We start from the raw sequence: 24,134 nt of genomic DNA, 5'->3' as shown, positions 1-24,134 counted from the left end.
CTGGAGGGGTTCCTGTTCTGAAGCCAGACACTCAGCTGAAACATCAGAAGGAAACATGAGTGACCTCAAGATGAGGCTGACAGGGACAGGACAGGTTGGAGGACTCAGCTAAACAGGACGTTCCTGGGAACGCCGCAGATGACAAAGGGCTGAGTCCCAGGTCAGAAAGGACCAGGAAGGAGCAGCTGGAGATGTGTGTCAACACAGAAAAGAAGTGGCAACACATAGGAAAAGGGACAAGATGGCAGACCCCTTGGGCTGGGTCAGCCCTGAGCTTCCTGTGGAAGACTCGAGGTGCCTTGCCCATCTTTGGGCACCATGGGAGGACTCACCAACCTTGCTCTAGGGAAGGGCAAGACATTGAAGGCAAAGGGGCTGGGTCTCTGCCATGTCTGAGCCCCTGGGGCAAGTCACTGAGTCACTCTGAACCTCAGCCTTCTCAACTCAAAACCATGGGGCTGATTACAATAAGAATCGCTGCCTCAAACGGCTGTCATGAAGATTCAATGGGAAAGAAAGTGTGGAAATGATTTATGATGTGTGTCCACAGAGAAGGCACTGAATAAACCCTTCCTCCTTCGATTGCCAAGAGGACAAATGCCCTAGTCACCATTGCGAGATTGCATATTTGCCCAGCTAAAGCTCTCTTTGCCAAGAACCTCAGTTTGACCCTCATTCCTGACAGCTCATAAAAAGCATTGAGCATAACTACCCAATAAATAAACAAATAAAAGAGCAAAGTACTGATGTGAGCTTTCTGAGGCAGATTTCTAACCCTGGAGATGCTGCAAACTGAAGGACTTATCAAAGTCACTCCATTTTCCTGAGCCTTGGTTTTCTCATCTATAAAAAGGAGGCTGTTTTTTAAACTGAAGATGATCTCTAAGGCACATTCCAGCTCCATTTTTTTTTTTTACCAGTTCAGATTTTTTCATACATTCTACATTAACCAAATCTAGAACACTGTGGTCTGCAATTCTGAAGAACACCACAGGTATAAGAATTTCTCCAAGAGTTCCGAGGAAGATTCAAAGGAGAGAAAGGAACTGAACTGATTCAAGAACTGAAACAAAGTCTTAAAGACTCAGCCCAGAGATTTCTTGATTCACACACAGATCACTAAACATATGCCATCACAGTATGCGAGAAAACTCACAGCCTACACATTGGTCATCATCACGGCACCCAATTACTGAGCGATCTACACTCACTGTCTTAACCAACCCAGTAACCCTGTGAGGTGGGAACTACTGTGGTCCCATTTTTCGGATAAGAAAACTGAGGTCAAAGAACATTGGTAACTTGCTTATGGGAGTGACGGAGGGAGGTAAAATTCAAATGCAGGCAGCCCGACCACATGCAAGAGGATCAAAGAACTCACGTGAAAATAATTAATTTCATTTTAAAAGTCCATTTTGGTACTTCTGTCAGCCTCTGGGGACTAGAGCAGTGCTGGGGTGCCCAGCAGGAGTTGGGTCAACAATCTGACCTCTGGAACAGCCCACAGCTCATGGATAGGACAGGGTGCCCAGGGGCAATCACTCAGCTTCCTTGTATCTCTGAGTTTCTTAATCAGATCTGCTTTTGTGGGGGGGAAAAACGCTGGATGTAAAGTGGAGAACAGGCTGAGAGGCAGTATGTTCAGATCCGTGAAACTAATTAAGAGGACATGGCCTGAGTCCAGTTGAACCAAGATGGTGACCTGGACTGAGGTTACAATGACAGACCTGGGAGAAGAGGTCAAATCCACAGGCACTGGCAACCATCAGACATGGCAGGGCCATGAGGGAGCGGAAAACCGCAGGATGATTTCTGGCCTGCAGAACTGGATGGGCAGGTGGACAGTGACAACATTTCCTGAGACCGGAAGCACTGGGGAAAGACCGGGCTTGGGGGTGTGGAGGTGGTTTTAGATATCCTGCTTTCCATGCACCTTCAGGGTGTCCCAGAGAAGTTAACCAGGCTGTTGAATTGAGGTACAAAGCTCAAGGAGAGGAGATGTGCGAGTTTTTGTTGGGTTTGGATTTTTCTGTCCTTTCTTTTTATACAAGTGCTATGTGGCTTTCAGACAAGTAAGAATTAAGTACATTTAATTTTTTAAAAAATCAAAACAGTACGGCACCGTGTCAGGTTGAGGGTTAGGAAATCTGAGAGCTGAGATGAAGCATAAATTCTCAAAATCTTGGTTTTTATACCTAACTAAACAGACCAGGTCTCTGCAGCCTCTTTAAATTCTACTTTCACTTGAAACTGTTTCACATTTTCTTGCAGTTGTTATCATGTGTAGAAATGAGGAACGTGATCCCCAGGCCATTCATGCTTTGACAGCAGCAAAAAAAAAAAAAAAGGAGCAAGATATAATCGTGGGGTTTCCCAGCACCATGTTCCAAGTGAGAATGTGAGGACAAGGTGGTTAACCTCAGAGCATAAGAAGAAGTAAAACCGCCTGAATTTTCATGCAACATGAATAGACAGTGTCAAGAAAAAACAACGTGTGGGAGACATGAAAGGGTACATGAAGATTTCTAAGAATGAAATGACTGTGAGGCATGAAAGGAGGGCAGGAGTATTAGAAGAATTTCATTAGACCTGCGGACAAAAGTACCATCTACGAGAAGTAGCTGTAGTATTAGGATTTCCACCCATCTAAGATGTAATTCATCTTAGATGTCTATGAGACTGGGTAGCGAAGGGACGGTGTACAGTAATTAAATAAAAGGCAGGAACTGCACTTTATAAAATGAAATGCCCTGCAATTTCTGTTTGCTGTCATGTTAAAGTGGTTCATTCCCTTCCATAGTGTGCAAATAGTTTTAGTTCAAGTAGAACGTATTCAATTAAACTTCAGTCTTCTATTATTAACCACAGTCCTTGAAATCTATACAGCAGGCTTGTTTATCAGAGAAACCGTCTCCTAACCCAGGCCAGGCTTTCAGCAATGAATCCCTTCAGTGGGGTCAGAGCGGACTCAGAAAGTGACACCCTTCCTGGGTAACTGAGGACCATCTACATGCTTCATGTGTGGACTGGCCAGGTCTCAGGACACCAAGTCCCAAGTCCAGAATTCACTCACACAGCTCAAGAGAGCTGACATTGCTTCGTGGCTCTGGTTTGGAAAAATAAACTCGAATGTTGGCATAGTGTGGGTTTTGGTGTCCCAAGAATGCATACGTATGTAGTTATTCATATACAGAAGACAATTGGACTGAAAAGTCACTTTCATGATCCCACATATATTTCCTGACAACTTGGTTTGTGGTTGTCATTCTCCTAAGACTAAAAGTTGGATACAGTTGAGGGAAACAGGCTCATTTCTATAATCATCAAAACAGGAGAAGGTTGTAGATGAGAACAGATGGGCTGTGTGGGAGGCTGGGGACAGGCGCATGGAGGGCATTACAGGATTTTATCTGCTTCTCAGTGTGCGAGGTTTACCATTATAGAAAGGGGGGCGGGGCATGAGGTCAAGAAGCACTGCTGTACAGCACTTCCAGGTTTTCAGGTCACAGTTTTCAGTAAAAACATACCCGTTTTCCCATTTACTGGTTCATCTGGAACCATAGTGAAGGCTATGCTTTATAAATCCTTCCCCTTTCACATGACGTTCACCTATTCCCCTCTAAAACCAAGGTCATTGAAGTTCCATTCGGCAGATATTTATTGAGTACCTACTATGTGGCAGGAGCTGTGCTAAGAGTGTGAGTGCATCAGTGAAGAAAACACAGATCCATTCCTTCACAAGGCTGCTGTTCAAGTGGAATCAAATGTAAACAACAAACACAGTAGATTTATGCTAGACATTCTATACTTTGTTAGACGATGGGAAAAGCGTAACAAGGTAAGGGGAGGTGGGTGGCACCATGAGTTGTGATTTCCTATGAGAGGGTTAAGGCAATAAACTGGCCAAAGACTTGAAGGAGGCAAAGGAATGGGCTACGAGCGTATCTGTGGAAAGGGTGATCCTGGCAGAGGGAACAGCCAGTACAAAGGCCCTGAGGGGGGTGGAGCGTTTCTGGGATGTTCTAGGAATAACGTGAAGGCCGGTGCAGCTGGAAGAGTGTCACTGTTCAGGGAAGCCAAGTGCGCAAGGGGAGAAGGGGTGAGGTCCAGAGCAGCAGGGCAGACAGTGATACTGAAGGTGTGGCTCTTCCAAGAAGATGGGAAGCCACTGGACAGTGGCTTCACTGGACAGTTTTGAACAGAGAAGTGAGATGCTATGATCTATGTTTTCAAAGAGCATTCTGCGTGCTCTTTGGGGAACAGACCAAAGAGATGCAGTGATGGAAGCCAAGAGGCCAGGTAGAAGCTACTGCAGCAACACAGGTGAGAGGTGACAGGAGCTCGGACGAGGTGGCAGCAGTGGACACAGTGGGAAGTGGTCAGTGCCTGGGTATAATTTGAAAGGACAGCCAACAGTGTCTGTGGAGGCCTCGGCTGAGGGAGGAGGCAGGGTGGCTGCAAGAGTGGAGTGTCCATCACCTGAGGTAGTGAAGGCTGCAGGTCAAGCGGATAAGGAGTGAGGGAGCGGCCATCAGAAGTTCAGTTTTGGATTTGCTCTTTATGCAACGTCAGGTAGCGCAGTGGAATGTGCAAGACAGAAAAGCAAGAGCGAGTTCTGAGCTGCAGATTTACAGGGCACTATCAACACGATGCGGGCCATTTAAAACCCTGAGGTGGGATGAGACCCCCCAGAGCACAGAATGGAGCCAGGGAAGAAAGGGGGGCTGAGGCTGGGCCTGAGCACTCCCACATTAGAAGTCAGAGCAAAGACATGGACAAGCAAAGGAGACAGGAAAGGCGTGACCAGCAAAGCCAGAGAGAGCTGGGCCAGGAAGCAGGAAGACCAGCTGTGCTCAGCCCAGAGGAGGACTGGGCTCTGAGCGTGGACCCAGCAATGCAGGTCATCAGTGACCTCAATAACAGCCATCTGGGGGAGTGGGGCCCCAAAATCTGAACAGAGGGGATTTCAGAAAGGAGAGGAATTTCAGACGACAAACCTAAAACTCCCCTTAGGGGTTGAAGTGCAAAAATGGTGCAGAAACAGGGCAGTGAAGGGAAAGCGGGTATCAAAGGAAGGTGGCTGATGTTTTTTTAGATAGGAAATGGTAGCACGCAAGCGTACTTGTGGGGCCATCCAGCAGAGAGGGGGAAATGGACAGCAAGGGTGAACATGAAGATGGGCAGGTGTCTCACTTTGCACGAGGTAAACAGAGCTAGGAATCAAATCCAAAAGTGGAGAGGCTGGGAGTCACCACGGGAGCCTCCGAGTGACTCCTTCCTCCAGTCCCAGTGGAAGGCAGGATATCGGGGTTCAGACGCTAGGGGTAGGCATGTGTGGTGGCGGGACACTGAGGAAGTACCCGGAGATGCAGCCTGAGCAGCCAACACAGTGAGCTTCTGCGTCCTCGAGGACACTGCGAGAGGATCAGGTGACAGCCTGGGGGACCACAGGCCTGAGTGTTACCAACACACAGTGCCCTCGACAGCTGGGGCTCACAACATATTTCTGCGACTTTGTTATGTGACCTCAACCTAGCGATTCACCCTCTCTCGCCACCTCAGTTTCCTCATCTGCAAAGCAGGGATCCTGGCAGTAACCTCCCAGTAGAGCTATTGTGAGCATTTAAGGAGGTAATACATGTACAGGCCTTATCTCAGACCTGGCAAACAGCATTTGTTATCACCAGCATTCCTGTCTGGGTGCCTGTGGGTGAAGCCACCGTACCACCAGCCTGCCTCCTCTCCAGCCCCATTCTGAAACCAGTATTTGGTGCCAATGTAAAAGCATGGCTTTGCCTCCGAATTCATGCTTTCCCAGTTTCTGACTCTCACGAACAAGGCAAGATGGCGTAACGGAACAACCTGAGCTGGAACCTGCATTCCCCAACAAGCTGTGATGTCCTGGGCAAGTATCTGGGTCTCTTGCAGCTTTATTTTCCTCCTACATGAAGGCAGGACTGAATGAGCAATTAGGTCCAAGTTCTATAGCCAGGAAATAAGGTATCCCTAGAGGAAAACATTCTTCACTATATAAAGAAATAGAGTGGGGGAAACGTGTGTTTGACAGAAAATCCTTTAAGGAGATACTGAGGCTGTATGTGGAGGCTTGCCTGTGCTCTTGGGCCCCTGTGGCCGTGGACTGCAGGCTGATGCTGAGAAGACCGGACCCTGAGCCAGTCACGCAGATACCGCTGGCTTGACTGGCCTCAGCCACATCTCCCCCACCTGTCCCGGGAGCCATATGGACGTGCATATCAGACAAAGGGGACATCTAAGCACAGACCCAGCACTACTGCCAGACCAACAGCTTCACCCTCAAAACCTACCATTATCTTCTGGATCAGAGGCAGCTCATCCTATGGGACCAAGGGACATGGCTACGAAAAAATCTGGGCTTCAAACAACACACAAAGTCCCTAATGTTCCCACCTGAGCAGGAGGTTTTTCTGAACATGACCCAACATGTTCAGGACTGCCAGGATAAGGAAACACACCTGCAAAGAAGCAGCTCAACCCAGACATGAAAAGTGCTGCACAAAATAGGATGCCAGACCTCGTTTTGCAATTTCACATCACCATGACCATTTTGCAGCAAGTATCTCTTCCTGAGTTCGGGTCAGAACTTAGTCCAACATTTCTAAATCACGCAGCTATGTGAGGACTCTGCCTTGAGTGCTGGTAAAATTAAGTCCAGTAGAGTACAAAATAAGAACCACACACTCCTGTGACCAGGAGCAAGACGGCCTTGCGTGGAATGTTCCAGTGGATGAAGGGCAAAGACCCTTGCTAAGATGCGCCTCTTTTTCACACCATCCTGCAGAACAGGCTCAGACAATCCTCCAGGGAGAAGAAAACTGAAGATTAAACTCCCCACCACAAAACTCACTTGTCTGTTAGCCACACAAGAAATTCAAAGATGAGCTTGGGTCCAGCTTGGGAAGTGGACATAAGAGGACCGACCTCCCTTGGCCAGGGCTCACTTTGGCGCTCAGTGTCCGAGGGAGTCCTCTGAAGGACTTGACTTCAATCCACCTGAGTTCCCAGAAAAGCTCCCAGAATCCTCCACAGACCTCACCTTGTACCCCGGTGCCCTCCAATTTGAACTCAGAGACCTACAGGAGACCGAGGGCATCTGAAGCAAACAGACGGGATGCCGCAGCTGGCTCAGAGGAGATGCCATGCTCTTGGGGAGCATGTGTGTCCAAGCAGTGTGTCCAAGAAGTCTGTGTGCCGGGCCAGGCTTTGCAGTGATTTCCGAGCAAAACGTATAAAAATCGATTTGTCTGGAGCTGGCCACTTCTCGGGGGGCTGAGCTGCAGCCACTGCAGACATCTTCTGGGATGGGCTCTGCTATGAGCGGAGTGTCGTGCTGCTTGCTAATGGGGACTCAGTGTCCAGCCAGATCCATCACAGAAATGAAGGGAGGTGTGGGGTGGTGTGTTCACCCCCGTCTTCCCATTAAAGAGCACAAGGGTTGGGAGCTGTGAAGGAGGGAACTCCTGAAATAGACTGAAGGGTGCCAGCAGCAAGCCTGCCCTCCAAGCCTCTTCACCATTGTTCTCTCCCAAGGGAGGGGCGGACCAAGTCAGGGACATTGGCTGGATTCTGACAGCCCTGGATTTTCCTCCCTGCTCCAGTGTTTGTTGGCTGTGAGTCTTGGGAGAGATTCCTGTACCTCGCTAAGCCACTGTTTCCTCCTGTGTAAATGAGGATGATAACACCCACCACCTCACATGATGCTAGCCCCTGAAATGAGAAAGCGTAGGTGTAAATCAAACACCCAGTGCAACAGTGGAGGTACTTATGAGATGGAATCTATTATTGCTTGAGGGCACTAAGTGGAAATTCATCCGCGGTTTCATCTGAGCTCACGTTCTAGTTTAGGTCTGATCCCTACCGGAGGTCATCCTCACCGTCCTTCATCCCTCTCTCTCTCTCCCTCCCTCCCTACCCCTAACGATTCTCAGCAATGCCATCCAAAGGTCTTTCCAAAACCATCACCGTGGGTTGTCTGAAGTGTGTCCAGATGTTCCCCGAGCCTCTCTCACTCAGCTGGACACTCTTCTCCCACAGAATTTTCCAGAGCCTGCCAGTAGCTCACCATCTCCTGAGGCTTGATAAAATGGCAGGCCACAATCTTCTTAAAACGGCAGGTAGAAAAGCTCAACCCGTTCGGGAAGAAGGTCTGCTTGGAGTGGAGTTCCTCCAGTCTGATTTTCAGTTTTGCCAGGCAGAGCCCCATGAAGACATCTTCTAGTTTAATGAAGGGGATGCTTTCAGAAACATTATACACCTGACTCGCAACATCACTGGAAAAAACATAGCCCGTGCCAGAGCAAAAAGGTGGGTACTTGTCCCACGGATATTCATATTTGCTGACAAACCACTTATTGTACTTTGACCTAATCGGAAATTCGTTCATCTTTAAGAAGCCGGTGAAAAACCTAGTGGTCCTGTTCTTCTTCAGCAGTAGTTCGGTCAGATAGTAGACATTGACAAACATGTCGGAGTCTGTTTTCATCACGAATGCCGCCTGAGGACAGAAGTGGTGGATCCACTCTATACCCATCATGGTCTTCAGAGTCAGGTTGAAATAAACATCCACGAAGTCCTTCTGGATGATGTCGCGATGTTGCTGGACCTCCTGGACCACCGCTCTCTCCACGTCCTTATTGGGGCTGAGCCCCAGGAGGAAGAATGTTTTTATCCGTTTTCCTCTCACAACCTTTTCTCTTCCCCACGTGTTCCGGATGGCCAGGCGAGCAAGCATCTGTGTGTGGGATGAGGTCACCAGCACTACCAGGAAAGGGGGATTCTGCCGGCAGTCCACATCGGGGAGCTGGAGGAACTTCCCGTTTTCTTTCTTGAGAACAAATGGCTCTTCTTTAAAAAGAGACAGATTGTTCATGCTGAAATACAAACAAAGGGCTCCCAGAACAAAAAAGGAAATATATATCAATCTTATCTTCACGTAGGCCATCTGAAAGGAACAGAATCAAATGGTTAGACTTTAAGGGCAGGAAGGCATGGTAGCTTTACCCTGGGAGGCTGGGAAGGGGGAGGAGACCCACGTTTCATGGCTCGTGTTTCAGAAACGCTGGAATCTCACTGCACACAGATGGATGCCGCGGTTCAACAGTGAGGCACAGACTGTTGCCGGTGTCATTCACTCCACGCGACACAATCAGGACCACAGGGAACAGACACTGGTCCTGGCCCCCAGGCTAGCCAGCCCTTCGCCGGGGAGAGTCTCACATTGCTTATCTCGGAGGATACGGGACTATATCTCTCATGAGCTCCTGCTAGCTCTGCCCTTCTTTCAGCTAGAAAACCTACAAGACCAGAAACCACGTGTTCTAGATCTAACTGTATGGACCACCTGCACTGTTTTCTGATGGAATGAAGCACCATTTTATCACTCCCAGGAAGAAAAAGACCAGTTTTCTAATTTACACAGGCACCCTGGAATTCCGCCCCTGCTGGACATGGTGGTTGTGTTGTTTTCTTAGGTTACTTTTTTAAATCTCCTGTCTGATTCTTCCATTGTTTGACCACCCGTCTCTGTCACTCTCAACAAATCCAGGATGATCCACGTTAACGTTATAACATTAAAAACGCAAAGAACTCACTGTTTCCTGGGCAGGATGAACCTCTGGTTTGAAGACTAAGCCACAGGGTAGATTCCAAGAGGAAATTCGTTCCAAAGAGTCGTCAGCATATGTCGTTTTCTCTCTCTCAGGTTCTGGACTTGTTTTGTTTACCAAAAATGATGATCCTCTTCCTCAGGAATCACACTCTAGGGAGAAAACAGAAAGAATAGCATCATTCAAATCACTCACGCCTCATCAGCAGCTCTTCACCATTTGCTGTGCCTGAGTGTTTCTGTAGTGCCACCTACCTGTGTAAACTTGAGGGGCTATTAGAGCCCCACCCCAGCCTCACTTTTCTTATCTGTAAAATAGGTACGATCAAGGCAAATTCCACCATGTGGTTCACGACAATAACAGCATGCAAATGTCTCATTCTGGCCTAAAAGACTAGGACAGCACCCAGAGCTTTGTACACTCCAACTTCTCATACCAATATTGACTTTCTCTACAGAACAGAGGGTGGCTGATGCTTAAAGAATTTAAAATGTAAGAAATCCATCAATTCTCAACTGAGTGCGTGTCTTCAGAATGTCAGCCTAAGCGAGACAGAGAGCAGAGGGGCCAGAAAGAAAAGCAACTCACAGAGTGAAACGGAGAAAGGATTGGTTATTTTGATAGCAAAAGAAGACCTCAAAATTTCATTAGATTAAAATTATGTTCCAAATATAGTCAAACAGCTTCAGAAAAGAGATGAAATGATGATGGAACTTTCCAGAACTAGCTGACTCTCCAGAGGCCGAGTCAGTCCAGCTCCTATTCCTCTGGGCCCCTGAGGACCTCCTGTGCAGCTGGAACCCCACCGCCTTCAGTCACTGCAGGAGTCCAAGCCAGTGCCTGCAGGACGCTGGGGATTCTATTTCCTCCCTTCTTCTTTTGTGAGATTATTTATTTGCAGGGCTAGGATGTGTAGTTTATTTCAGCGGAGGAAGGGGTGAGAGGAACCAAATTGCATTTCCCCCACAGTATATTTTAGAGAGAAACATAAAAACCCAATGGAAGGGAAAGATGGTATTGCTCTATTTTGCTTCTTCTCTCCAACAAATTTGCTCTTCTTCAGCAGGTTGCCTCAATGGTAAACCTTAGCTCGCATCCCCCCAGTGCACCTTTCTTCACAAGGATCTCAGTCCCCAGGGATAGTTGCGTGGCTCACTGCCTGCATTGTTTTCACACCAAGTGGCACCCAGGACGCAGAGCAAATGGCAGGGCCCCAACTGGCCAAAGCTCCCTGCCATCACTTTTTTTCATGTACAGTTGGAACACGCTTCTTGCCGACAATGGAGTGACCAAGAAACAAACTCTCCAAAAGATACACCTCGCAATCCCTATTTGAAAGCATCTGCATCTTTGGTGGAGTCTATATTGGATGCCATAAGGACCCAGCATCCAGCTTCCCACTGGAGATGCATCCAGGAGGTCACCCGGCACCAACAGGGGACGGAGCCTGGAACAGCACATTTTTAGAAAGGGCTGGGGTGTGTCCCGGGTTCTGGTCCTCAGAGGCCATCAGGAGGCAGGAGCCCTTCGCCTAAAGCAAGCCCACCTGACCTGGGACAGGGCCATGAACCGGCACCACTGCTATGGAAGCCCCACCTCCTATGCACACCTGGAGCAGGCTATGTGGCCCGGCCAACCAGTAAGTAATGGAACCACTGTTTATTCAGCATGTTCTGCATTCCAGGCTTTGCTCTTTTAACCTGTGAGCAATACACACACAGACCCAGAGCCTTGAAACTGGAGTAGATACGCACTGCGCATGAATTATAGATCAAGGCAAACCAGAAGGTGGCAGGCCCTCCCTCCCTTCTTGTCGGCCTCCCCCCTCCACGGGCTCCTCTGCAAGTATCTTGGCTGCCGCTTCAGGTCCAGGCTGGGGCCACTGTGCCCCACTGGGGCCGCAGTGCCCAGAAAACCAGGGGTACACCCTCTGAAAACCCCCAGAGGGTTGTGCACAGGTGAGATGCTGGGTACATCTGAATTACTGTGGAAAAAATAATAGCACAAAGTGACAGCCTTCAGGGCGGGGAAATGCTGTCTGTGGGGAACCTGAAAGTCAGAGTCCTAACTGCCTCCCAGTCATATGGAAGGTCTCTCCCCAGGCCAGTGGGCAGGACCTCTGACCTCAAGTTACAGGACCTAAAAACAAAGGGTTCACAAGTCCACATGCCCGAGGGCTAGAAAGCCAAAGGGATGGTCTGGAAAGTTAACTTCAAGGGGGCTGGTGGGGAGGACCTCCTGGATCTGAACGGAAAGGTGTGGAGTGGGTGGTGATGGTCAAGTTCAACCTTGAGGCCAGAGGGAGCACCCAGGCCAAGGAACACAACCAGGGGCATGTCCCCAGGGGCCTGTGGCCCTGGGTGGACAGAGAACTGGCCAGGTGCCACGCCAGTTAGGTGGGCCATGAGAATATGGTATTTGACTTTGTTCTTGAAGGCGGGTGTGATGCGGCAGGTGGGAACAGGGAGGGGATTCCAGACCACAGCAACTCAGGCAGTGTGGTGGGCAATCCAGAGGGCTGGCATTCACCTTTGACACTGCTCCAGAGCCACTGTCACACATCTTGGAAGACTTGCCATCCCACAGGCCATAGAAAATAGAACAGCGTCCTGGGAAATGCAGCGAGGATGATATTTGGAATCTCTGAACCCAAACAACCCAGAGATTCTCAAACTCAGTGGGTGTAAGAATCACCCAGCACACTGGTTAAAATGCAGGTTCAAAGGTTCCATCCCACAAAGAGTCTGATACAGCAAGTCTGGAGCCCAAGAATCAGCATTTACATGTCCTGCATGATTATACTCTAGGCTGGTTCCTTTGAAAACACCAGAGGGAACCACATGTACAGAGTCAACCAAATGGGCACTGCATCATAAACGGGTAAGGTCAAAGACCCCAGGCCACCCCCTCCACTCTAATTTTTAAGTGGACTAGTTGTAGAGACTGAAAATATCCCTTCCCCTGGGGGAGGGGGAGAGGGAGGAGAGCAAGAGGAGAGTAGATGAGGGTCAAGGAGTGAATTCCTGGGTCTGGCCTGGAGCCAGAGATGAGCAACGCCTCCGCACCGCAAACTCCACACCAACACTGCCTGGCCCAGGGTCTGGAGGCTAAGCCTGGGCCTTCTAAGGAAAACCATTTATCAGGTGGTTATTCCATGAGACTAACGAAGCTTTGCTTCAAGACCACTCACTTACCTCCACTGTTTTCTTTTTCTGAAAGAGGATTGCCCCCCGCTCCCAACTGTGTAAGCTTCAGACACCATGAAACCTGGCTCGACTCCTGGGCTCTCTTACTCTGGAGAATCCTGACGAATGCATGCTGGGAGCCCCTCTGTCTCCTGAGCAGCCTGTCACTGATACTTATGTTGTTGAGGGGACAAAGGAATTCTTCTGGAAGCGTGTAGAAGAGATGCCAGCTCATGAAGAGGAATAAAGGGCCACCCCACCTAAGGAAGATAGCAGGAGTAAGAACCTCAAGAATCCCAGCACAGGTTTCTCAACAGGATGAAAGAGTGGGTAGAGAGGCATGAGGCAGAGAACAACCACATCGTGTGATTGGGTTTGAACCCAGATGAGTCCCCAAACAGGCTGGCGGCCTGGACAAATATGAATAGACGTTGTCTACAAACACTGTCCATCCAAGCTTTTCGCAAAGTTCAACACTTTCCTTTACTGGAGAAGCAAGATGATGTGCCTTTTAACTATGTAAGAAAACTGGCATTATGATAGGAAATAGATGAATGGGAGCCCAGAAATAGACCTACACACATATGGTCCCTGATAAATGACAAATGCATCACAACAATTTAGTGGAGAATGAGTGATCTTTCAATCAAAAGTGCTGCATCAATTTGATATCCACATGGGGAGAAGTATCTGACCCCTACCTCACACCATATACAGAGATCAAATCCAGGTGGACTGCATACCTAAAGGTGAAAGGTACAACAAGAAAGCTTCTGGAAGAAAAGGTTTCTAATCTTGATCTAGGCACTTATTTTTAAACAGGACACAAAAACACACAATAAAAGGGAAGAATAAAAAAAAATGGGACTTCAAAAGATACTATCAATTCCCTATGCTATACTCCACATCCCGTGACTATATATAGAGAGAGAGTACAGCACAGGGAATTGATGATATCTTTTGAAGTTCCATTTTTTTATTTTTCCCTTTTATAGAGTCAATGGAATTGTAATAGATATATACGATGTCAGAGGTACAATAGATTAGGGGAGGGGGTTATCACTTTGTGAGGGGTGATATGTCTAACTATTACACTGTTTTGTACACCTGAAACTAATAAGAAAAAGATACCATCAAGAGAGTCCACAGGAGACTAGGAGACTATATTTGCCACATATAATTGCCATACATATATTTGAGAAAGGACTATTATCCAGAATAAATCAGTAACTTCTGTGAGTCAACAAGAAAAGGACCATAAAAACACAATTTAAAAAAAATGAATTGCGAACAGATATGTCACAAAAGATATCCAAATGGCCAAAAAAAAACCAAGGAAGCACAATATCATTTGTCACTAAGGAAATGCAAACAAAACCACCCTGAAATACCTCTGCCACCCATTAGAAAAATCGACATGAAGTGGGTGGCGATGTTACATGCTACAAGCACTCTGGACAGCTGTATTTACTTTGGCAGTATCTACTACAGTAAAAGACATGTGCTGTGACCCAGCAAACCGCTCCCAGGCACAGAGCCAATAGAAATGATTACTTACATCCACCAAGAGTCACGGCCAAGAATGTTCACAGCACATTGCTCATAACCAAAAACTGTGATATCCAATCAGGAGATTGACACCACACCACAATTTGAACAGGGCAAGTGTAACGTAAAGAATCATTCACTCTAGTAAGGAATTCCAGAGATGAGAGATTAGCAGTCAGAAGTCAAGAGAACTCTAAAGAATATGGCAAAAGCAGACATAAGGGGCAGCCAAGCTCTCCCCTCCTCACCCCCCGCCCCGCAACCCAGGGCTGAATCAGGACCTCCTTGGCCGGGGCAGAGCACGGCATGGCCCGAGAACAGAGAAGTCACCGTGGGCCCAGAGCTATTTTCACAGAGTAGCCAAAAAGAGGGAATTTGGAGCTAAGAGGCAATAAATTGATAAATGGCACAAATGTAAACAAGAAATTTCCTTCGACAGCAGAATGGATAAATGAAATACTCCACAGCCAATAAAAATTACTAACTTTTGATACACCCATTACGTAGTCATCTGACAGACATGTGTTGAGTGAAAAGAGCCAGACATGAAAGAGTATGTACTGAACGGATATATGGCGTGCAAAATCAGGCAAAACGTATCAATGATAACAGAAGTCAGAAAAGCAGTGACCTCTGGTTGGGGGATTATTAACCAAAAGAGGGCACAAGGACCGTTCTTGACAGCTGGATATATTCTATTCTTGAGCTGGGTGGTAGTCACATGGGTGTAGATATATGTCAAAATTCACTGAGTCCTACAGCGAAGATTTGTGCGTTTTGCTATATGTAAGTTACACCATGTGGATATTTTCAAATAATTTTAATTAAAAATAAGTCTCTAAAAAAGTGATATCTTCTGTGGAAGTACCCAAATTTGTTTCACCACACATCTGATTTTTTTTTTCACAATGCATTTCATGGGCCAGGGTATAACAGAACAGACCCCTGTTCTGTGTCGTAATTTATAAAGGCAACTCAGTGACGACTCAGAGGGGTTAATGCCATTGGAAGAAATGTTTAATGTGATTTATAGTTTTCTTAAAAACAAGAAGCACAGGTCACCATACAGGGCCAGAGAAGGGACATCAGGTTTGGGTCAGGAAGGAGAAGCAGGAGCGCGAGAGAGGACCAGGCCATGGCTTTTCCTGAGCACTTTTGTGGATATGGCGACACAGGGCAGGTTGACAGCTTGGAACTGGCTACTTGGAATAACTGTCTCAGGCTTTGGGCTGTGAGGTGGCCCCTAGTTGCCTGACCCTGGCCCTGGGATGATTAAGGCAGAGGAATATTGTCTCCTGGGGTGGAAGGCCCAGGGAGAGGACAGGTGCCTCTGGATTGGCTAGCTGTCATATTTCAGACACGGTGCTTTGGATCACTAAGAACTGACTAGCCCTGGGAGGGGCAGTCTCTCCCCCACCAGAAAGGTTTTTAAAGATGCCAAAACATCATAATGTACAGAAAATTAAAGACAGGAAATAAAGTCTGGGGCCTGTTTTTTCTGCATGCTCTAAAGCAGTGATGGCTGCTTTCACATATCTTGTTGGCCAGATATGGAAAGCAGGCTCCTTGATCAAAGTGGGCGGCTTCTCTGATGATTCTACAATATTTCATTAATTGTCAAGTCAGCACCTACTCTGCTTTCCATCATAAATCAGCGTAAGGTGCTATACAGCAGGAAAAAAACAAAGTCCCCCTTTGTTAAATTCAGGTAGCCTGCTAAGATGGAAAGGTGGGGTGGGGGTGGGAGGTTGGAAACAGAAGGTCTTGTCCACATCCAGCTCAGTGGTGTAATTTGGCACAAGGTGCATAAATGCTCCAGATTAGCATCCTCGTCTCTAGCTGGGGTAATCACGCCTGCCTCACAGGGAGACCGGAGAGCACCGTATGCGTGGCAGTAAGTATTTGCCATGACTTCCTATCAAAGTATGACCTTTAGTAGTTTGGGTGGCACAAGTAATGTCAACTCAGTCTCCCCTTCAAGTTCCACCCTCCTAGAGCATTCTGTCTGCATGCTCCCGGTCCCAGACAAGCGAGTACACAGTCCACAGGATGACTCGAACCCCAAGGAGAACGGGAAGGGAGGCCTGCAAGTTGCTCTGAGAGCCTCCCTCCTTCCTGGCTGGTGGCTCATATCCCAGGCCACACCTGCAGAGAGCTCGAGGGCACCTGTAGAGAAAACCCAGCCTCGGAAGCACCCGGGGGGCACCTGGGGGGAATCTGGAGAGAGCACACGGGGGGGGGGAGGGGCACCTGGGAGGATCTAGAGCAAGATCCTGGGGGGTACCTAGGGAGCACCTGGGGGGATCTGGAGAGAGAACACAGCCTGGGGGCACCTAGGGGGGCCGTGGGGGGACCTGGAGAGAGAACAGCCTGGGGGACACCAGAGAAGAACAGTGACCTTCTCTTGCAGAGGCAGCGAACCAGAACAGAAAAGGACCTCCTCCAGTTTGCGATGGAAGTAAGTTCTTCCTGAAGACAGTTAAGAAGACATATTTTTATATCATGGATATTTTGAACACAGTTCATGAAACAAAACACATAGGATTACAAAGGAAATCAGCTATGTTGAAATAAATTTATCAATATATTTTTCAAAGTGTGCCAGCATGCACTTCTTCATCCCTGTATCTAACAATGACTTCTGGCTCCACGTCTAGTGACAACCTTAATTCTGCAGGCAGCATGAGCTCTGTCCATATTTGGCAATGACCACAACTACTATTGTGATGTGAAAATGCCAGTAACTTTCTCTGGAGACAAAGTCACAGGCTCCACTACTATGCGGGTCAGCACCTGTCAGGGGCTGCATTGTGTCCCCCCCATATTCACATGTTGGGGAGTCCTAACCCCCAGGACCTCAGAATGCGATTTGGAGATCAGGAATTTACCACGTTACAGTGAGATTGTTAGGGTGGGTCAAAATCCAGTTAGGAAACGGGGAGAACACCACGTGACAATGAAGGCAGAGGTCGTGGTGCTACATTTACAAGCCAAGGGACACCAAAGATGGCCAGCAACCACCAGACGCAGGGAGAGACCTGAGACAGATTCTCCCTCTCAGCCTCAGGAGGAACCCACGCTGCCCCTACCTTGATCTCAGACTTCTGGCCTCCAAACTACGAGACAGTAAGTATCCTGGGGTTAAGCCCCTCAGTGTGTGGTACTTTGCAGCCCTAGGAAACGAATGCATTGCCCGTCATCATAACGTATTTTGCTAAAGGTTCGTGAAAATAAGAATGCAATTTTTTTTCCCATCCGAGGTATGAGACCCCAGTTCATTAGTCCTGCTCTGGTATGCAGGGTCTCCTATAGGTCCACATACCTGGTGGTCACATTTCAAAACTACCATATTTTGCCATGTAGAATACGCACTTTTTTTGCCCAAATTTGTGAGGGAAAAATAAGATGCGAATTATACATGGGTAGTACTAACCCTGTATTTACATACATGTTTTTAATTCTTTTATTTATACTTATGAGTTAAAAGTGTAACTCTAGAAATCAATAATGATAACCTTATGCAAAATAATACCCTGGAATATGATAATTAGTTTTGTTGAACTTATAAAGAACTTGCGACGACAAAGAGCTCTTGATCTGTGATCCATAAACATCATAAATTTGTTACTGGTACATAAAATTTCTTGTATCTTATATTTTCTTGTGTTTTGTAATTGTCACAGAAAATTTCTTGTACCATGCTATGTTTTTAAAAATGCTAAAATTCCTTTATAATACAAAAAACAAGTACCTACATGTAAACAAATAAAAATTCAAATTAAAAAATTAAAACAAAATATTTTTTTCCCCTGAAAATTTGGGCTAAAAACATAGGTGCACATTATACACGCGGGTGCATTATACACAGCAAAATACGGTAATGATGGCAGCAATTCGCGGGGAGGGAAGACAGAATAGTGGATATCCAAAGGCACTGGATGAGGTCACCCCCATGTGTCCAGTCACTCTAAGAATGTCTGTTGTTCTTGTTTTTATCTTCTGAGCTAGGGCCTAGGAGACAAGGCTGGGGTCGAGTGGAACATTTATGAGCTGCACATTTTCACCCCTCTTTTTGGTAAAATACATATTTTTTTATTCCTATGAAAAAAGTGGTGATAGTGCTGACAATTTTTTAAGTTTTCCTACTTAACAAAATACACCGTCAACTCTATTTCAACCCTTCTCCCACTTAAGAAATGTCATACCCTCTATTCTACTCCCAGTGGCAGCTCAAAGGAGGCCCAACAGGAGGCGTCCTTTGGCTGTGACCATTCGCACCAGCTGCCCTGGGGTCTGCACGCAGAGGTGTTTAGAGGCGCCTAGCGAGAAGCGGATTCCAGTGCCCCGACCCAGTGAGGAACGGTTCCTTTCCCTGCCTTTCACATCATCCTCACCTCATCAGCTAGGCCAAGATCTGTGAACAGCACTCTCATTCATCACTCACCTTTCATGATGGCTGTGGCGGTAGGAAATTTTATTAGTGAAGTTTCCTCTCCTCAGCATGGCCTCAGGGGCATCCTGTGCCCATTCTTTATGGCTGACCAGCTAAGACAGGAACGCATCCTGTTGGAAGAACTTCCAGTGTGGCCATGGTTGTCACAAAGGGGCTAGCACTGCACCCTCGTCCCAGGCCCCTTTGCTGCCTCAGGAAACCTCTTCCGAATGATTCCTCTGTGGCAGGTGGGGCCCAGGGGCCCAGGGGCCCAGGGTTCAAAGATAAGGAAGACAAATATTTGAGGGGTCACAATCCTCAGAACACGCAGAGCAATAAGCAGGTACAACACAGCAAGGAAGTGTGTGAGCCTGACAAAGGCATTTCTGACCAAACCGCAGCCAGGCTCCTCTGAACCCATTCTCCGCTAGGCCTCAACCTCTGGACTTCCGTGTCCATCTACGCATTGCCCAATTCTAGCAAGAATCCTGCTTAGTGGGTTTAGTCAGAATCTCCCCAGCCCCCTAGTGTTTCCTGGATCTTGTTTCCAGCCATTTCCCACCCACTGACCACCCCCCACCCTGCCCTTTTGTTATACAGCCCTCCTGCCCTTCCATTGTCTGGAGTGGAGCCCAGGTCTACACTGAGACCTCATTTCCCCTACTGCAATAGTTCCTGAACAAAATCTGTTTTTGTTGCTTTCTCCACCATCCAGCTCTAGTTTTTCTTTGACGGGGCAGAAGAGAGAATGGAGATCCCACTTGGTGGTGTTCAGGAAAGATGCCCCCGGAAGGCCCACCAGCAGAGGCAGGAAGTCCGGAAGGGCCTAGTGGGTTCCAGAAACAGGGCAGTGTGTAAAGGGAAGGTGTGGAGGTGAGGTTAGAAGCAAGCAGGGTGAGCTGAGCATGGCCTTGAAGAGCACGTGAGGAGTTTGGCCTTTTTGGACATCATCAGGGGCTCTGCAGGCCTTCTCCAGGCTTTGCACACTGATGAGTCAGGGGTCCTCTCTCCCCTATCCATAACACAACAGAGGAGCCTCTGGTGACAGCCCTCTTCCTGGCTTGCAACAGCCAATTTCTCAGTGTTTTCCATGACCTACCTGTGATGTTGGGTGTTTCTGCCAAAGCTTTCTTCTTATAACCACCACGGTCCTTTGCTTCCATGCTGTGCCCATCTGGTTCTCCTCCCATCTCCCAGACTTTTCACTCTCATTGCCCTTTTTGGCTCTCCTTCCTTGTCTTACTCCTAAAATCCAGGTGTGCCCCTGACCCTCTCTTCTGATGGACATCGTCTCCCTAATCCACTTCCATGATTTACACAAAACTCATGTTGTCCTTCCACATTTTTTGCCTAAGTCCAAATCCAAATGCCACTTCGACATCCCACAGACATCTTAAATTCCATTCTTCCTTTCGGGCTGAAGAGCCTCAGAAGCCACGCCATGCCACAAACACCAGGCCCATGCCTACTGCCACTGTTTTATCTCACAGACTCGAGACTTAACCACCTCCACTCCAGCCTTCATGCTGTCAATCAGAACTCTGCAAAACCACAGGTCTAATACTGTCATTCCAACGTTAAAAACTTTCCAGTGGCCATTTGTCACCTCCACAGTGCACCCTACACTCCTGCCAAAAGATGGTTTAAAGTTCCATGAATGTGCCCTTTTGTTTCAGACTTCCACATTGCTTTCTGTCCAGAATGCCCGTGGTCTACCTAGTGAACTCCTTTGAATCCCTTCAGATTCAGCTCAGACTTTACCCCGTCAATGAAGTGTCCCTGACCTCTCCCAGACAAGCAGGCTTAGGCATTCCCCTGCTTGATACCATAATTCCTTCTATATACCTTTACCATAGCACGACCAGATTACAGTTATTTGATTATATGCCTTCTACTTTAATGTAAGTGACTTGGGACAGGAAATATTTATTTCATATTTATTTAAATCTGAATACCTCATACGATACTTTTCACATAATGGATGGTCAGTAAACTTTTACTGGATGCGTAAATATTTACTCTTATGGGTTTAATTGTGTTCCCCCCAAATTCATATGAAGTCCTAACCCCCAGGATGTCAGAATGTGACCTCATTTTGAAATCAGGTCACTGCAGATGTAATTAGTTAAGAGGAGGTCATACCGGAGTAGGGTGAGCCCTAATTCAATAGGACTGGTCTCCTTATGAAAAGATGAAATTTGGACACAGACACAGATACACAAAATATATAAAGATGAAGGCAGAGATCGGGGTGATGCTTCTAGAAGCCAAGGAACACCAAAGACTGCAAGCAAAGCACCAGAAGCTCAGGGAGAGGCATGGAACAGATTCTCCCTCACAGACTCACAACCAACCCTGCTGACACCTTGATCTCCTATTTCTAGCCTACTCACAGTGAGACAACACATTTCTTTTGCTTGAGCCACTCAGTGTGTGGTACTTTCTTATGGTAGCCTTACAACACTTCAACAATTACTAAGTGAATAAATGAATGAAATTACTCAAGGCAGTTATTACCTGAATATCTGCAGTGTGTCTTCTCTTGTGTGCTTTGCTAAGCGACAAAATACAATAGCAGTATTAGATGGAAGTCTGCTCACAGCAAATTTTCATTTAGTTGTCAGTACCTGCTTCCTCCTCTCACTATGAACAGTTTGAAAGGGAAAAAATTTCCCCCACATAGTTTTTTCCCACTGGATTTTTATTTCTGTTTGGAGAAAACTCTACCGGCAGGAACAGTTATCCAAGAGCAGACGAATGGTTACATTAAAGATTCGAAAACAGCTGGGGGACTATTTCCATTGAGCTGTGTCCCACCCACTCTTTGGTATTTCTGCCCATCTTACCTCCCAGGGACTGTGTCCTCTGCTCTGGCCACCTCTAGGCAATCCCAGCTTTCAAGTGAATCTATGTAAACCACCTCTCCTGAAATAGGAAAAGAAAATATTAACATGCAAACAGCATCTCCTAGTCAAAGGCCAGTTACTTCCTGTGTCTTTCTCTGTTTCTCACTTGAAAACCCAGCACAGACACCACAAATCCCTGGATGAAGCCAGAATGTCTGAGAGGGAAATTTCACTGACCCGGGTCACCAACACCCAAGTAATCAACGAATGAGACCCTGTCATGGGAATGTTGGAGAGTGTGGCTAAGATTGTCACAGGGAGTATTAACAGAACCAAGACACAGCTGCTCAGAAGACTCTCCCTCCAACATTCGGATTTCCTATGTAATCTGCTTCCAGTTTATTCACATTCACTTCACTCCAAGTCTGACTAAAAGTACACAGCTTTCACTAAAGATAACTTTGGCAGGAAAACCACAGATTTTAATGTGAACCGGTTCACAGTGAAAATATGGCACTTCCTAAAAGCTCATTAAAATTGTTAAACTTTGACGGGTTTGTTAGAGAGTTCTACTGTTCCTCTTAACAACACCTCTTCGTTTTTTCACTGCTATCTGGCTTTGAGTGCTAGTTGTTACAGTACAGGCTGAGAATATTTTCCTTAAAAAACCAAAACTGGCAATGTGCCCTAAAAATTTTATTGAGACTATATAGTCTATATTAACAATAAAAAGAACAAAACATATCAGTTGGAGAAACAAGAACTCAAAGTTAGACTAAGTGACGAAGTGACGTCTAAGCACTGATTTCATAGCCTCATCATTTTCATTTTAAACCAGCATTTCCATTATTATAACTGCATGTACTTCTGATTAGCAATGTAACTGTATGCAGACTTAAAGTGAAAACAACAGACCCTCACCCTGGCCATCAAGCAATAAAAGTAGTAATTAACATTATGTTTAATCAAGATCATCAAAAATCCGAAACACTTAGAAATAAAGAAAATTAACTATGAGGTCAAAGGAGACATTAAATGTGCAACAACAGATTATTTATAAAACAGAATAAATGAGAACACTAAATATTATTTTTCAGGATGTAGTCAAAGTTCCCTTCAGAGGTAAATGTGTAGCCTTAAGTATTTTCATTATTAAACAAAAAAAAAGAAAGAAAAGCACTAAGCTCTCAAAGAATTTAGACAACAAACGAAAATTATAGAAAAGAGCAGAAATAATAAAACTAAAAGCAGGATTGAATTTATCCAAATATTAAAATTAAATATCACTGATACACACACACACACACACACACACACACACACACACACACTGTCTTTAAAATGGACTAAGTTCTAGCATATCTAATAAATATAGAAAGGGGGACAGAAAAAAAATAAAATGGGAAATGCTATATATAGAAAATAATCAAGATGTTAAGAGTTCAGTGTTTGGAACCCAAGGGAGCTAGAGCAGATCTTAAGTCAGACACTTGTTAGTTGTGAGACTCTGGGCATACTTACTTTCTTAAGACAGTTTTCTCTATAAATGAGAAATGGAAAACTTGTAAAATGAGAAAACAATGCTAACTACGACCTAAAGTTTTTGTGAAAGTCAAATAAGTACTTCATGGTACCAGGAACCAGTAAGCACTCAGGCAATATTCTAGATAATTCCTAAGACTTTTAGATGTTAGTCTGCTTGATTCATAAGGCCCTACAATCCCTTCTGACATCTGCTCAGTATACAATCACTTGACATGGTCCCATTTAATGTACTGTACAGTGACACTTTTGACTTCATCTTCAAAATAATGCAATTCATAGAAATTGGAGAAAGGTCAAATTCTTCCATATTGGAAGTGGAATTGACATGACTGTGTATGAGCTGGTGAGGGGACAGGTGTCAAGAAGTGGTTTGACAAGGGTCAAAATGTCCTCCAAAAAATATGTCCTTACAGCACAGACATTTCTCCACAGAAGATACTTAGATGGCCAATAAACTCACGAAAATATGCTCAACACACCAATCATTAGGGAAATGCAAATCAAAACCACAATGTGATACCACGTCACACCCACTAGGATAGCTAGTATAGAAATAGAATTTTTAACTACAAGTGTTAGCAAATAAGTGGAGAAATTGGAACCTACCCTGTGCCTTGCTGGTGGGAATGTAAAACGGTGCAATGCTGTGGAAAACGTTCCTCAAAAAATAAAACACAGAATTACCATATGATTGAGTTATTCCACTTCTGAGTATATATCCAAAAGAAATGAAAGCAGGGACTCGAACAAATATTTGTGCACCCATGTTCATAACATTATTCACAATAGTGAAAGATGGAAACAACCCAAATGTCCATCAACAGACAAATGAATAAATAAAATGTGGTCTGTCCACACAATGGAATACTACTCAGCCTTAAAAAGTAAGAAATTCTGACACATGCTACAACATGGATGAACTTTGAAGACATTA

General features: G+C 46.1%; 1 protein-coding gene across 4 annotated transcripts in view; it reads right to left on the bottom strand.

The window, feature by feature from the left end:
- Positions 1-7,970: 7,970 nt before the first annotated feature.
- The window catches only part of B3GALT5 (beta-1,3-galactosyltransferase 5), a 68,836-nt gene continuing 52,672 nt past the window's right edge, over positions 7,971-24,134 (bottom strand). For 2 of the 4 annotated variants that reach the window (XM_033131651.1, XM_033131645.1), the window contains exons 2-4: positions 21,656-21,734; positions 9,630-9,796; positions 7,971-8,980 (exon numbers count right to left, since the gene is read on the bottom strand). In XM_033131651.1, coding sequence (XP_032987542.1) covers positions 8,045-8,980 — 936 coding nt within the window. In that variant the 5' untranslated portion in view covers positions 9,630-9,796; positions 21,656-21,734 and the 3' untranslated portion in view covers positions 7,971-8,044. Of the gene's footprint in view, positions 8,981-9,629; positions 9,797-18,821; positions 18,941-21,655; positions 21,735-24,134 lie in introns of all 4 variants that reach the window. The other 2 variants (XM_033131658.1, XM_033131666.1) reach the window with 2 other exon arrangements.

This window comes from Rhinolophus ferrumequinum, chromosome 2 (assembly GCF_004115265.2).
Source record: "Rhinolophus ferrumequinum isolate MPI-CBG mRhiFer1 chromosome 2, mRhiFer1_v1.p, whole genome shotgun sequence".
Classification (NCBI taxonomy): domain Eukaryota; kingdom Metazoa; phylum Chordata; class Mammalia; order Chiroptera; family Rhinolophidae; genus Rhinolophus; species Rhinolophus ferrumequinum.
Note: the sequence above shows the minus strand (reverse complement) of the source record. Positions and strands in the feature narration are given on the sequence as shown.